The 15,515-nt window shown below is 46.0% G+C and overlaps 1 protein-coding gene across 6 annotated transcripts in view; it reads left to right on the top strand.

Annotated features, from left to right (window-relative positions):
- Positions 1-2,569, top strand: part of Brd7-9 (Bromodomain containing 7/9) — a 9,183-nt gene extending 6,614 nt beyond the window's left edge. For all 6 annotated transcript variants that reach the window (XM_011139080.3, XM_025299661.1, XM_011139077.3 and 3 more), the window contains 2 exons: positions 1-1,585; positions 1,703-2,569. The exon at positions 1-1,585 is cut by the window's left edge and continues 110 nt beyond it. In XM_011139080.3, the coding sequence (XP_011137382.1) occupies positions 4-1,585; positions 1,703-2,367 (2,247 nt within the window). In that variant the 5' untranslated portion in view covers positions 1-3 and the 3' untranslated portion in view covers positions 2,368-2,569. The remainder of the gene's footprint in view (positions 1,586-1,702) is intronic.
- Positions 2,570-15,515: the final 12,946 nt, after the last annotated feature.

Below are 15,515 nucleotides of genomic sequence, written 5' to 3'. Positions count from 1 at the left end.
ACGATGCTGTCGCAGGATTACCAGCAACAGATGGGCAACTACTCCGTTACTCAAGGTGACACGGAGTACGACAGATACGTGGGGCACAAGAAATTAAAGAAGAAAAAGAAGAAAAAAGACAAACGGCACAAGCACCATCACAAGGACAAAAAGAGACGAAGAGAGGAGTCGAGTCAGGAATCAGTCGGCGACGCTGACGAGAACCTGGCCGAGGTACCGAAAAAGATCCCTAACCATCAGTTATTACCTCCTAGGCCGCCATCCTCCAGCGGCGAGTTGCGAGTTGGAGTTGGCAATATAAGCTCCTTGTCGCCACATCGCGAGCCCAGGACGTGCGTCCTTAGGAAAATCGCGGAGCGCACGCCGCTTCAGAGACTGTTGGAGCATCTTTTGAGGTCGATGGAGAAGCGTGACCCGCAGCAGTTCTTCGCCTGGCCGGTCACGGACAGCATCGCGCCCGGCTACTCTCAGATCATCACCAATCCTATGGACTTTAGCACCATCAAGCAAAAGATAGACGACAACAACTACCAGAATCTGAACGAATTCGTGGACGATTTCAAGCTCATGTGCGACAACGCCATGACCTACAATCATCCCGACACCATCTACTACAAGGCGGCGAAGAAGTTGCTGCACGTCGGCCTGAAGATGGTTCTGCCGGAGAAGCTGCGGCAGCTCAGGCCGGTTCTAACATACATGCACGACATCTCGAAGGAGGAGCTCGGCTTCGAGTTGGGCACTGAGGATCCTAACAACCCGGACGCTCCGGTGACGGAGGAGCAGATCGAACGGGAGCGCGAGCAAGAGGAGCGCAACGAGGAGGCCGAAGAGTTGAGGAAAGAGAATCAGAGGAAGATGAGGTTAGCCAGCTTGGGCAAGTTCGAAGCGATACCTGACGACCTGACGCCGGAAGAGATACTGAAGCAGGCGAGGGGCGCCGCGAAAGCGGCGTCGGAGAAACTGAGTCTGAAGAGGGTCAACTCGAAGATGGGTTTCCTCCGACAGAAGAAGGACGGCACCACTAGTCTGCAGATCATCGTACCCGGCGACGGGATCATCCCGGGCACCAATCAGAGGCCCGTATCACTAGGGCAATTGATAGGAAAATTGAACCACGGCACAGGAGCGTTAGCTGGATTCCGCGAGGACCGTAGAAACATGTCGAAGCCAGTGAAGCCTCTGTATTACGGCGCGTTCGGCTCCTACGCGCCTAGTTACGATTCGACGTTTGCGAATCTTACCAAGGAGGAGACGGACCTCGTATATCAGACGTACGGAGATGAAACCGCGGTGCAATACGCAGAGTCAATCTTGGACTTCGCTAAGGACTGTGATTACACGTTGACTATGGTCGATGATCTGCTGGACATCCTCACGGGCGGCGATCATAGGAAGACGAAGAAGTTCCTCGAGGAAAAACGAAGACTGAAGGAAGAAGAGGAGAAGATTCAGCACCTGCTGGAGAAGCCTAATCAGGATGTGAATCGCAACATTCCGTCACTGGATAAGGTGAAGGTCGACATCGAGCAGCTGAAGACTCTCTCGGAGCTCGGGATCGACGTTAACTTCTTGGAGAATTTAGGTAATTATCGGCCTCGAGCGAGACTGAACGGTCGAGGCTTCTTTTCGCTAAATCTCCGCGATCGGAGTTTGCTCCCTTGCTTCCCCCGGTTAATTACACGCAACATGTTATTTGCAGAGGAGGAACTGAAATTCAGCGAGGAACGCGCCGCTCTTCAGACCCGTTTGGACGACACTTCGCAGATGCTGGGCCGGCTCAAGCAGGTCCAGCACGAGCGTCTGTCGGCGCCACCACCGGCGCACCTGTCTAACGTTTCCAAGGCGACGGAGGCCGAGGTGACGTTAGCCGAGAAGATCACCGATAATCTCACCGACATAGCGAAGAAACTGCCACCCTCCGCGATTGCGCCCGTCGACGGCCTGCGAAAAGCGATGGGCATTGCACCTCTGGGAGGTGGACCTGAGCCGATGGAAGTCGAGCCGATCGCGCACAACCCCACGATTGTCGCCGAGAACTCGTTGCTACCGCCGAGCAACGGCAATCAGGTTCTGTCTAACTTGTTGCCGACGCCGTCGCCGATACAGAACGCGAATCTGCTCAGTCCGACCGCCCAGCAGAGCCAGAACATCAGCATCGTCGGCGGCGCGAATCAGCCGCCGATTCAGATGCAGATCGGCATAGCGCACAACCAAACGCCGCCGTCTTTGCTGAGCGCGACGGAGCCGTCCGGCGTGACCGATCTCGAGTCTGAGCTGCGCGAATTCCTGGAGAGCGATCCCACGCTGGGCCACTCGCCGCTTCACGACGACAAGACCTTGGAAGATATCTTATCCGCGTCTTAATCCGCGCGTGCGTGTATGTACGCATGTGCGTGTGAATGTAATATACGAATGCGTGTATATGTCGTATCTAAAGTGTGACGTAATTTTGGAACATAAATTAAGTAATATTTAAGCTATGTGGGCTCTGTACATTTTACTACTTATGCCCGTGTTTCTCAAGTACGAGTAATAAATCGAGCAGTACATTGTACATTTCTTCTCACCCGCTGCGTCTTCCGCTTTATCTCATTTTACGGCGGAGACGCCGGAAAAGTCCCAGCGTGTAAACCGAGCCTCAGCCGAGCCTAACGTCGCGTTCGATCGGAAATCAATTCTCGTTCCCTTCTCTCTGAATGTACCTTTATGCGTGAGATACCTTACGATGCGATTTAACATACACAGACACGCTCGCGGTTTTATATCGCGGGTGGGTCGGTATACGTAATAACCATTACCACTTTGACTATCATCAAGATATGATAGGAGGAGGAGGAGGAGGACAAAAATGGCGTTAGCTCTTTGCTCAAGCGCGATCGTCTTGCGGCTTCTTACAGTTAACGCTTTCTTCGCTCGCCACTTTATCCCGAAGGAGATCTCGATGACGATATACCTCAACGCCAACACGTTCAAGATGGGGTAATATTCTCGCTGCCTCATTGCCCGTGCGATAATAACCACGCGTAATTTTCGAGTCTAGCTGGGGCTGTGGATCGTCTCGAGAGGGGAGAGAAATATTCGCCGCAGGAATTCTCGACGCCTTAACACGACGAATGTATCGTCACCTGAGTGTGGTGGTTTCTCAGCGTTCCTCGTCTCCGTTAAACGCGATATTGGCCTAACGAAATCTACGGTGCGTCCGACAGGGGACGCATTATCGTCGCACCACGGCGAGCGCAGCTCCGCCACTTACGCGGCGCGCTGCCGCCGCCGCAGCGGCATGAAAGAAGCGCACCTATCGATTATTGACAAGTGCAGTCGCTGCGTTCCGCGTGCCGCGAAGCGCAGAGAGAAGGAGAGCGCGCGAGAGGCAGGGGGAAGGGAAATCAAGAGGAAACCGCCGCCGCACGAACGCCTGGATCGTCGCCGCGCGCCGTTCGAGGACGAAATCAATCGCGGGCGCGCTCTCGCGATGAGCCGCTGGGGGGATAATGCCCCCGCACACACAGCGGTGCACTGTGTATCGCGACGAGGATTCGGATACCGGATATACCGCCGCGAACGATCCGAATTTCGAGGAGGATTAACGCGCGATTGAATGCGAGGCCGCCGGAGGCGAAGTCGGGATTAACTCGGGGGGGGCTGTACTCGCCAGCTCCGGCTGCTTCCGCGAGAGAAAATCAGAGAGGTACATATATAATAAACTCGAGACACAATCTCGAACCTTCACCTATATCGGCCTTCGACTTTGCCACTTGCCTCTTGCCTCCCCCCCCGCCTCCCTTCCCCCTCTCCCCCCCGGGGAATTGCTTATTTCTCGCCGAGTCGGAGGAGCGCACGAGCAACGCGTAATTAAATAATCTCCTTCCCCATCCACCCCCTTCCTGCTAAGTTTTAATTAATTTAACGATTAAGGAAGCGAGAGAGAGGGGGGGGGAGAAAAAGGAGAGCCAATATCGAGCGGCCGATTTTCGCTCGAAAGTATCGGAAGCGCGCCGGCTCGAGCGGCTAATTGAAGTGTACATTCCCGATAGAGTGGCGATTGCATTAACGAGCAACACGCTCGTGCCGGTCAACTATCGCGTTTCGCTGCGCGCTTATCGCACGTTTGCGTAGGTAAGAGAGAGAGAGAGCCGGCCTCGCGAGCCCGCTCTTCGCGGCGCTCTCCACGGTGCGTGCATCCCTCGGGGATGTTTGCTCGGTAATAGGATTACGCCGTGAGAATGCGGGAGTTCATTCCGGCCGATCGGAGGACTTACCGGGCCTCTCGGCTTCGCGACAGGCTCTCGTCGTCGTCACGAGCGAGATCGACGGCAGGGTCGCTGCGAATGCTAATTAATCGTCAAGCGTTTTTACACTGAGAGAAAAGTATATGATACTTGGAACTGGAATAATGATATAGTAACTAAATTGTAGTCCGAAATATCATATTTATAGTAAGTATTACCATAATATCGGTGATAATTACGATACGAGCACAGTGTAATCAAGCGTATAATATTTTTACTAAGAATTATAGTAAGTTAAACTAAAATTATTGTATGGATGCAAATATAAAATGGTAGATAAAGTAACTCTTTCGTATGGTCAATATTACCAGAATATTTGCTATGTGATGACAGACATAACTATATGAATATTAAATCTCACTATATTTGTGAATGAGAAATTACCATATATGTGGTAAAAGTAACTAAACAATTGTTTAAGACAATCATTGACTATATATTTGTGTGTATTCTACTATATTTTGCAGGTTTCACGAACTATAAAAATATGGTTGACGCCAAAATGAACTATAAAATATAGTGAGATTATAGTTAATTCAACTATATTTTTCTATCAGTGCGCTCGCGTAGATTCTCCTCGACGACGAGTCGAATGCTCGAGGATGAGTCGAGACCCCGACACGAGGTACGTTCGCGTGTACCGCGTCGGGATAATTCGCAGCGTGCGCGGGACTCACACTTTGTCACGGTGGGATCTCAAAAGCGTCTCAAAAGTCCGCGTAATCCGCAGAACACTGCGCGCGTTGACAGGTTAATTAAGCCACATTCCGCTGTTTCGAAAGTCCGCGGCGGACGTGTAAATGACATGCTCGCGCGGTCTTCACGCGGCCGGCCAGCCGTCTGTCTGTCTGTCTGTCCGATCGTCCGCACGTACGTGCGACGCACCCGCGAGAGAACTCGCATTTCAGCCGAGCTCGCTTGGTCCGCATCGATTTCTTTATGAGCGCCGATTTCGATGATGAGCGAGTGCCCGGCAAATATGCCCGCCTTTTGCGTGGCGCGCGCGCGCGCTGCCACGAGTTGCCGACGAGATCGCGACTGAATTATTCGACTGTTATTATTCCTCTTATCCGATCGCGATATCACGGACTCCCCGGTGAAGCTTCGACGATCTTCGCGCGCCCGGCAGATGATTTCGAATTCGAGATGATTAATTCTCTGATTAAAGTTTCACTCGCACGCTCCGCTCTCCTCGGAATCTCATTTTCATAAGGGGATATATTTGATAATGCGCCTTCGCGACGTCACGTGGGTCACCATATTTGGAAAATTACTCCGCTTCTCGATGAAGGGGACACAGTCGAACGTTCTAAACGACTAGAATTCCACGCGTTTTGGGGATGCGCGGGTCGCCAGTCTGGCGTTTCACGACGCGGCGACGCATCTTTTCGAAGCTCGCCGAGTCGCCGAGAGTCGCTGCAGTTTGCACTGTACTTGCATTTGCCTTCTGGAGGCTGCGACGTGCGAATATAAATGAAAATATGTTTCGCGCTCGGCTTGGAAATGAAGTCGATGTCCGATTTGCATCCGCACGTTGATTATCGCGGTTGAGACGCGTCGGCGAATTTTTGTCGCTAAGGTCCCGCGGGAGAAATTGCCGCTTTTCCATATTGGCATAAGGTATGAGAGAGAGAGAGAGAGAGAGAGAGAGAAAGAGAGAGAGAGAGAGAGAAAGAGAGAGAGTGAGTGCATCTCGCTCGAGTCCTCTTTTACACCGCGTCGTATTTTATTTCACAACGCTGCACTTTATCTCACCCGCGAGAAGCGGATAGGGCCGGGAGAGAGACCGCGATGACTTTTCCACGAGAAACTTTATAAATAAAACGAAGCTAAGAAAATGAAGTATTTCACACATCGCACAAATTTCGCAAAAATTATTCGTCGACCGCGAATCTTTGAAAAATTTCCATGCACTCTCGCTCGATCCTTACTTGCGCGTTTTAAGCTTGCGGCGTTAAAGTATATTTTAACTTGTCAAAAAAAGAATATATATATATATATATTATTAAATTATTAAAAAATATGTATATTAAATGTATATATATAATAATATATATATAATATTAAATATATATATATATATATATGTGTGTGTGTATATGTGTTAAAAACATGCACGAGAAATAATTTAACCTTTTCACAAAGTTATCGCACGTCTGAGAAAACTTTTTCGCGATAAAAAAGTCTCCAAAGGGAGAGAGCGAGAGAGAGAGGGAGAAAGATATGTAGGTTACCGCGAAAATTTGTCGATATTCGCACACGCGAATGCGTCTGAAGTGTTCGGTCTGGGTGAATATTTCATATATTCCATATATTCCAACAATATTAAATCCGTGGACGGACGACGGGTTGAAACGCTCGGCACGAGCGGGTTTCCGAAGAGCGCCGTTTAATCTCTCTCATCGTTGAAGACCAGATCCCGATTTTCCTTTATTACTGAAACGTTCGGAGCGATTCGTTAAGAAAGCGACTCATGATTAAGAGTACATGCGGGACGACGTTCCGCGCGTTTATACCGGCGAAATTAGTTATACATTACCGCGCACGGACTGCTCCGAGTAATCTCATTAGAGGATTGAGAGTAATGAATTAGTTACACGCGAGAGAAGTCTCGGCCGCGCTATACTAATAGATGTGAATAATTTAACGCGCGCTACATTCGTCAGGCGGCCGATCAAATTCCATTTTATTCTTTTATTTAGGCGCCGCCTTCGAATATATCGCGACCAAAAATATCGCCGATTATTCAAGACACTCCGTCGTGTCTATGCGATACGCATGGCGTCATTATTACATATGGTAGTCGCTTTAACGCGGAATCTGCTCTCGCGAGAGAGGAGAAATCCGGAATCGAGCTCGCGGGTCGTCGTGTCGCACGCTGAGCTTTCTTTTGTGACATAAAACGTCGAATAATAGAGAAGCGCACAAATATTTTAAACATCGGAAATCGATATCGTCTTCTTTTTCCGTACGTTTTAATCAAGAAGTGAACTAGATTTATTATCTAGTAGCGCAGAGAGAGAAAGAGAGAGAGAGAGAGAGAGAGAGAGAGAGAAAGAGAGCGTTAGATCGGCGCGAAAGGTTCGTCGTGTCTCGCGCGAATCAAATTGAAGACGAAATTATCCAGTCTCTCGAGATATTCATAATCCATATGAATAAAACAAGCAACGTCGGTTCGAATATCCCCAGACATCCAACGCGTTCTCCTCCTTTCTTCCTTTCTTAGTATTCTTTTGACAAATCCGAACACACAATCGAATGGAATCTCCCTAAGCTAAAAAAAGAAAAAAAAAAAGTAAAAAAAGAAAAATAAAATCAAGGGGAAGAAACAAACAATTTGTCGCACTAACCTGGCGTTGCATCAGTCAGTATCTTCGAGAACTCCGCGCGACGATATCTCGGGGATTCCAATAAAGGGAGAAATTCCAAAGTTCTCTTCGCGCAAGAAACAAAAGCACGGCAAAAGGAAAAACCGGCCGCGAAGCCAGCAAGTATTCGTTGTCAGCCACGCCACACACACTCTCAACGGCGCTCGCATTGTGAGCTATCGCGATAACAATGTGGCGCGCCACGGGGATTCGATGTACTCCACGAATGAGACGAAGACGGAGCTAATGGGACATTTCGCAGGGATTTGCGCGAGTCGTAAAGGTGTCGGCGGAAATCCGATAATTAAGACTCGAGCACGGCGCAACAACGCGTGTCGCTCCAAGTGGCGGCTTAACGAGTCGGTCGATTAGGTGCGTTAATTACAACGCGGCGTATCGTCGCGCCGCGCCGCGGGCGCGACGCTCCATTTTGATTTCGTTTCAGCCCGAACGGCAACTCGAGCCCGGAAAATCGCGCGGAGGAAAAAATCAATTAAAACTCCACGGAAATCGGCTCTGGCCGGCTCATGGCCGCTTGCGCAACGCGCGATCGGACGCCAACTTTAAATCGCGCTCGTCGAGCGCGAGAAATTACGCTGAGAGCTTCCCGCCCGCGGTTGTGGTACTCCGCTTCAATTGGCCGACTAAACGCAGGCTTCTACCACTGACGAAGAAACACGCCCGACATAGTGCGGTCCTCCTCCGATTTCCACGCACTTTGAATAATAATGATAGCGCGCGCGGTCTGAGAGGAAAGTACATGATATTTGCAACTATAATGATATAGTAACTAAATTACAGTCCGAAATATCATATTTATAGCAGGTATTACAAATAATATCGGTAATAATTACGTAAGTAATAGTAAGTTAAACTAAAATTATTGTATGGATGCAAATATAAAATGGTAGATAAAAGTAACTCTTTTATATAGTCAACATTACCAGAATGTTTGCTAAATGATGACAGATGTCTAACTATATGAATATTAAATCTCACTATACTATATTTGTGAATGAGAAATTACCATATATGTGGTAAAAGTAACTAAACCATTATTTATAAGACAATCATTGACTATATATTTGTGTTTATTCTACTATATTTTGCAGGTTCCACTGCAAACTATGGAACCATAAAAATATGGTTGACGCCAAAATGAACTATAAAATATAGTGAGATGTACATTAATTCAACTAGAATTTTTCTATCAGTTGACGAGAACCGAATCTCACGTTTCTCGACAAGTATCTCCGGAATAATGACAGGCAGGAGTATCTCAAATGCAAATTTGTGGTTGCGTTATTTTCCCGAATTTGATTCTTTCGGTGATGGTTAGCGGTAGAACGGTAGTCATTGATAAAAAGAAAAGAGGAACAAAAATTGCTACGTGCTAATTCAACGCTGGTAATCTCCGTCCGATATCACTCTCGCGAGCCTCGCTCGCGAGATGATAGAATTGAGATCGAACTGGCGCATCGCGGAGAGGAGAAGCAGCGGTATTTGGGGTATGGAGCGATTGGGGTATTTTGAGCAATTCCGCAATTCCGAGGGGAAGACCCATAGTCCAGCGGGACGACTGGAGTCGTCGTCCGCGTCGTAGTCTCGATAGCATTTCTCCTCGCGATATAATCGTCCGGAAGCGCTCGCTCCGTGTTTACCCGCGGCGATAAACAGCACGTTTTCCATTCTCCCGTGTTTGCGGCGGCGAGAATTGAATTCGCGAAAATTGTCGCGGTCTCAACAGCCGGCTCTGAAAGCCGCATCCCGCGGCAGCACGCGAGTTATTTCCTCGTGCTTCGGTCCTTCGGGAGGAAGAACGGAAGCCCGCCGGGCGGGAGCTCTTTCTCCCGTCGCATCGCGCCAGCCAGGCTCGAAGCTTTCGTAAAACGAGCAATCATATTCTCGTTACGACGGAGGAGATTGTGCGACTCTCGCTCGGTGTTTACACGGCCGGGGCGTACGTGCGCCGCGCGAATCACCGCTCTGAAAATTTCAATAACCTCCATCCGGCGATCCGCGAAGGTGTTGCTTTATCCGGCCGAATCTGCATGCATTCCCTTCGAAGAGAGCTCTCGCTCGGGAGAGAGAGATATACAAACGCGCGCGAGGTACGTGTTAATAAAATTGTCTCGGTAACGAAGCGGTACGCGGGAGCGGCGAGGATCTAAAATTTACTTGCGGACGAAATAACGGGGAGACTACACGAGAGGCGCCAAAAGCGCCTGTTTTCCTCTTTTCTCTCTCTCTCTCCTCAATTTTTATTCCGCACAAAATAACGGACGGACAAAAAGAGGCCGGCGTTGTGGTAAAAATGTCGCGCTCTGGTTTGTTCTTCGCAATTTCTTGCGATTGTTTCGTTAATAAATATAAGAACGCCGGAGTGTACCGGCGTTCTGTCGATTTCAACGGGCGAAAGCTCGCCTGATGACTTTTTTATGAATCGCACTCCGGTGTCTCCATCGCGACGGCAGCGAGAGGTCGTTATCTCTGAAATTCTTCGCGAACACCATGCGGAAAGTTTTCGTGCGCAACCGAGATTTTCACGGGAAGAGGAAGAGACAAAGAAGAGAGAGAGAGAGAGAGAGAGAGAGAGAGACATCGGCTCTTCTCCCGCTCCGGTAATTCTCGCGGCCTCGAGAAAGCGGACGTTTACGCGTTTGGTCCTCGCTCGCTCGGCTTCTCGTCGCGATACCACGTCGTTCGAGGCGCCTTTAATCCTCCAATTTTCCATCGTGTAACCTCCCCTCCCCTACCCTCGAGCCCACTGGAAAATATTAGATCTACGTCCAATCGCAGGGGTAATCGACGTTGATCGGTCGTTACGTAAATATTATTCCACGAGGAGAACTTTTCTTATCGGGGAAAGAATATTTCAGAAATTCACTGGGACGTGTTTCCGGCTGGCGACCACCCGACGCCCGGGGCGAGCGGTGATTTTGCGGAGAAAGAGAGAGAGAGAGAGAGAGAGAGAGAGACAGAGAGAGAGAGAGAGGGAGGGAGAGCTCACCCTCTTTTTCCCGTGCCGCTCCCTTGGAAGAACGGCGCACCGCCGAGGGAGAAGCGGCCATAATTTTTTAGCCGAATAAAAAAGAAGGAGGACGTCGACTTCGGCGTCGGTAACGATCGGAAGAATCATCTCCACGTTCATGCCACGCGTGCTCGGTTCTTTTCTCCACCTTCGCCGTCGCGCACAGCTCGTCCGTCGACTCATTGACACTCTCATTTCCCACGGACCCTCTCCACTCTGTCTCGAGGGGAAATCCGTTCGTACGGATGCTCGCCAGTCTCCGTGCAGCAGAGATACCGTCTCGTAGCGTAAGATAAGCTCCTGGAGATGTAAAAGCGAGATAAAACACGACGAAGCAGAATATGTTAATATCCCTCATATTTTTCAGAGATTCGTCCGTACAATCCAGAGACCCCGCGAACGGAACGAAGTTTCTCAGCTAATATGGTAGAATAAATCAACTACACTGAGAGAAAAGTATATGATATTTGGAACTGGAATAATGATATAGTAACTAAAATTATAGTCCGAAATATCATATTTATAGTAAGTATTGCCATAATATCGGTAACAATTACGATACAGGCATAGTATAACCAAGCATATAATATTTTTACTAAGAATTATAGTAAGTTAAACTAAAAATATTGTATGGATACAAATATAAAATGGTAGGTAAAAGTAACTCTTTTTTTATACAGTCAATATTACCAGAATATTTGCTAGATGATGACAGATGTAACTATATGAATATTAAATCTCACTATATTTGTGAATGAGAAATTACCATATATGTGGTAAAAGTAACTAAACGATTATTTAAGACAATCATTGACTATGTATATTTGTGTTTATTCTACTATATTTTGCAGGTTCCACCGTAAACTATGAAACTATAAAAATACGGTCGACGCCAAAATTCACTATAAAATATAGTGAGATTATAGTTAATTCAACTATATTTTTCTATCAGTGTAAGAGCTGCCGTAATCGTTGCGAGAGAAAACTGGTTAATTTTATTAAAATTGTCGCCATTTTTTCGTCCACCGAAAGTATCTCGTCGTCTAACGAAAAAATGATAACGCAGTGAGATGCGTAATAAGATTGTTATCACTCACTGCTTGCTTCTGGTCATTAATCATTGTTATTGCGCACGCGGTGGTCTTTCCCGAACTATTAAGATCCGGTCTTCACTTCGGTTTATTTATTAAAAATTATCAAGAATCGATTTTCTCTCTCTCATCGCTTTTCTTTGTTCCGACGATGATTCCGCGAACGGAACGAAGTTTCTCAGCTAATGCGGCAGAATAAATCAACTGAGAGCTACCGTAATCTCGTCCGTACCGAGAAAAAACTTGTTAATTTTATCAAAATTGTAGCCATTTTCGTCCGCCAAGAATATCTCCTTGTCCGACGATAAAGTGATAGCGCAGTGAAATGTATAATAAGATTATCATTGTCCACTGGTCATTAATCATTGTTATTGCGCGCAGGGTCTTCCCCTAACTATTAAGATCAGATCTTCACTCCGGTTTATTTATTAAAAATTGTTGAGAATCTATTTTCCCTCTTTCATCGCTTTTCTTTGTTGCGACGATGATTCCACTCTCGCACCAACGAGACGTCTTCTCATCAGTAACGAGGAAAGACGCGCTCTGAGGCGGCGGTCTCGTCGGCTCAACGAAGGGAGAAAATGCACGCAGAGCTGCCGAAGTATAGATAATCGAACGCGCCTTCGCGGAAAGAAATGGACATGTTGAAAATTATCGGACGTAAAAAACGAGCACCGGATCGCGCCTGCCGAGGTCACATTGACGAGGAACGCGGTCGCTAGTATTTTTGCTAGAGCTCGAAGCCGAAGCACGAACATGAGAAAAAATATAAAGTCGGTGTATATCAAAGAAGAGACTGCCGTAGCAGTGATTCATTAAATTTTCTTAAATCGACACTGCGCATAATAAATATTATACACAAAATAGTCAGATTAATATTCGTATAAAGTGTTGCAAACAGAAGCCAGCTTCATCAGTGCAATCAGTACGGTTTTTCATACTTCCGTCAAATGTATATTTTATTGATTATCACTCTCAAGGTTCCGCGTGTAATTTTTCGCAGAATAAATATCTCCGCAATGATCAGAGAGAAAGCAAACAGTGCTTCTCGCAATTCACATTTTTATTAAACTAGATATGAACGCATATTATCGCGCACTATTTTTTATTATCTCTGGTCGAAAACCAATGCGATTTATACATGAGCATGCATTATAAGACATTTCTGAGCGTTTGATCTGCACACTCACCGACTTTCGTTGACTTCTGCGACTCTGCATCCGTCCAATGTCCAGTCTCCTCAGCATCCAGGACAAGTTTCTTTTTTCACAATATTTTGTCGCTTCTTCTTTCTCTTTGCTTATCTTTTCTCTTTCATTAATTTCGATGGGATTTGAGAGAAAGGAATGGCGAGACAAAGAAGCATACATGGTCGCGTTCAGAGATGAAATTTTCATCCCAAAGAGAAACAAACACGATAAATTGCAACGTTCCGAGAATATATACGTGAGTCGCGATTTGTATGTAGAGTCAATCGCGAATGAAAATTACGACGTTTAGACAAGAGAGAAAAAACGAAAATGTTTTGTTTCGCGAACGGTAATTCGAAAGAAACGCACGTCCTCTGTTTCGTAAGGACTAAATTCGTAATGTAAATAAACGCGCGTACCAAATTTATCGGTAATTTCAAATGAAATATTATCGCTTCTGACACGCGTAAAAAAATGTAGAAAATTGATAAACTCGACAGACTTTATCAAGACAGAATTTATCAAGCCGAATAAGATAAAATAATGGTGAATCTCACGTGCGATGGCGTAATTCTGATCAAATTTTAACATTACACGCTACTCGAAGCAGGAGTTATATTGATTGAATCGCAGCAAATAATTTCCGTATCTTGATTTCAGTATAATAACAAACTAAAGCATTTATATCTGTATCTTCTAATGATTCAGAGTAAATGTAAAAGAGAGAAATATATATTATATCTTAAAGATTCTGTTGTGTCATCGAAAGACACGATCTCCTGATTATTTTTCAAGCAACGTGTGTGTGAGAAAAGTATAACTAAATCGCATTGATTTTCTCGAGATATTGCTAACACCCATCACCATAAAAATGTCTTTTCTTCTCTGACTCACCGATACACAGCAGACAGAGTCAGCCGCGTTCTGCTGCGGATCTGTAACAACAAATATAGTTTCGTTAGTTAAACCGTTAGGTTAAAAGTTAGATTAGGTTGAGTTCAGTTCGCGGAAGCGCGCGCGCGCGCGCGCAGATACAAACGTTGACCCTTTGCCATCGTAATTCGGTAAACGGCTTTTATTTCAATCGTTCGGTTTTCGATCGCAGTGAATCAAGAAGAAGTGTACAAACGATCGGTGAACCTCACCTTCAAGCCGACTCTGCTCGGCCCGAACCGGATCCTCCGGTGCGGCATCGACGTCCGTCGAAACTGCGTCCCGGTAACTCCGCAGCTATCGCGTGGCCGCAAACTCCAGTAGATCTGTAACAAAAAGCGAGTTTCTTCATTAGTATTACTAGCGACAAATGCGCAGCCCCGCATCAAAAAAGTACGAAGACTCGAGACTACAAATTAGCTTCTCCAACTTAACCAAGTTAACCAATAAAAGTTTACCTTTAAAAACCATGAGACACTGCTATTGCTCAAGATGCTCCGGATCGTCACGCACACACACACACACGAATATTACACGTTACACGCGCACGTACACACTATGATCGAGCGTGAAAATTCGGAAATTATTACGCGCGGCGATCCGCCGATCCGTCCGCCGCCGCGGCGTAAACAATAATGAAGGTGGTCGCGGCAGTTGCGTACTTATGAACATGTTGTTTTCAAAGTCGCGCGACCTTATCCCGCCGGGACACGTCTCAGAGAGCCCGGCAACGTATTGTATAAAACTTACCTTTTAAACAAAAAGGTAAAAAGAGGCGCCAAGTGTGTACTTACGCGCAAATAACACGTATTGTGTTATTTTTAGAAATTTCAAATTCTTTTTTTTCAAGTTATATGTGTAACATAAAATTTTACAGGTGAAACTTATAACTATTATAAAACTCCACAACACTGTTCTACTTTACGAAAGAAATGATATATTAAAATAGTAACGCCAATTGAGAAACATATATATATATATGATTATAATATAATTAATTATTTATTCAAGATAAACGGTAATGTTTACGCTTTTAGCATCGTACCGCACTTGAACGTATATCTTTTGGGCAATGTAATTTATTATTTTCGTTATACAAGTTTGTACGAGTAAAACTTACACCTCTAACAATAAATTCTTCTATTGAATATTATAAATGAAACTCTACAAAATTGTTCTACAAAAAAAATGATATAACAAAACAAAGCATCAACTGAAAAACTCTATTCAACATCAACTCTGCAAATGAGAGCGATTTGCAATCGCTGAAGATAAATATATCGAAAACTCCCAATAATACACAGGTATTTAAAAAACAGTGTCTTCATTATTTACTAGAACACTGAGAGTTTTATGATTATTTTACTTGTTATTATAATAAATTAGTTATTATAACAATGCAATAAAAAATATTTAATGCAACAAATCTTGGCTTCTCTCTCTCTCTCTCTCTCTCTCTCTCTCTTTCTCTCGCTCTCGCTCTCGCTCTCTTTCTCGCACATTTCTACTCCCGTATTCCAGCAATATTCTTCTCTCTCTCTTACTCTCTATCGCTCTTATTCACTCGCACTCGCTGCTTCTTCATCGCGCTCGTAACGCCTCTGTCGGTG

The sequence above is a fragment of the Harpegnathos saltator genome, unplaced genomic scaffold, assembly GCF_003227715.2.
Source record: "Harpegnathos saltator strain DR-91 unplaced genomic scaffold, Hsal_v8.6 scaffold288, whole genome shotgun sequence".
NCBI classification, from domain to species: domain Eukaryota; kingdom Metazoa; phylum Arthropoda; class Insecta; order Hymenoptera; family Formicidae; genus Harpegnathos; species Harpegnathos saltator.
The sequence above is the reverse complement of the archived record's forward strand: the minus strand, read 5'-3'. Positions and strand labels throughout refer to the sequence as shown.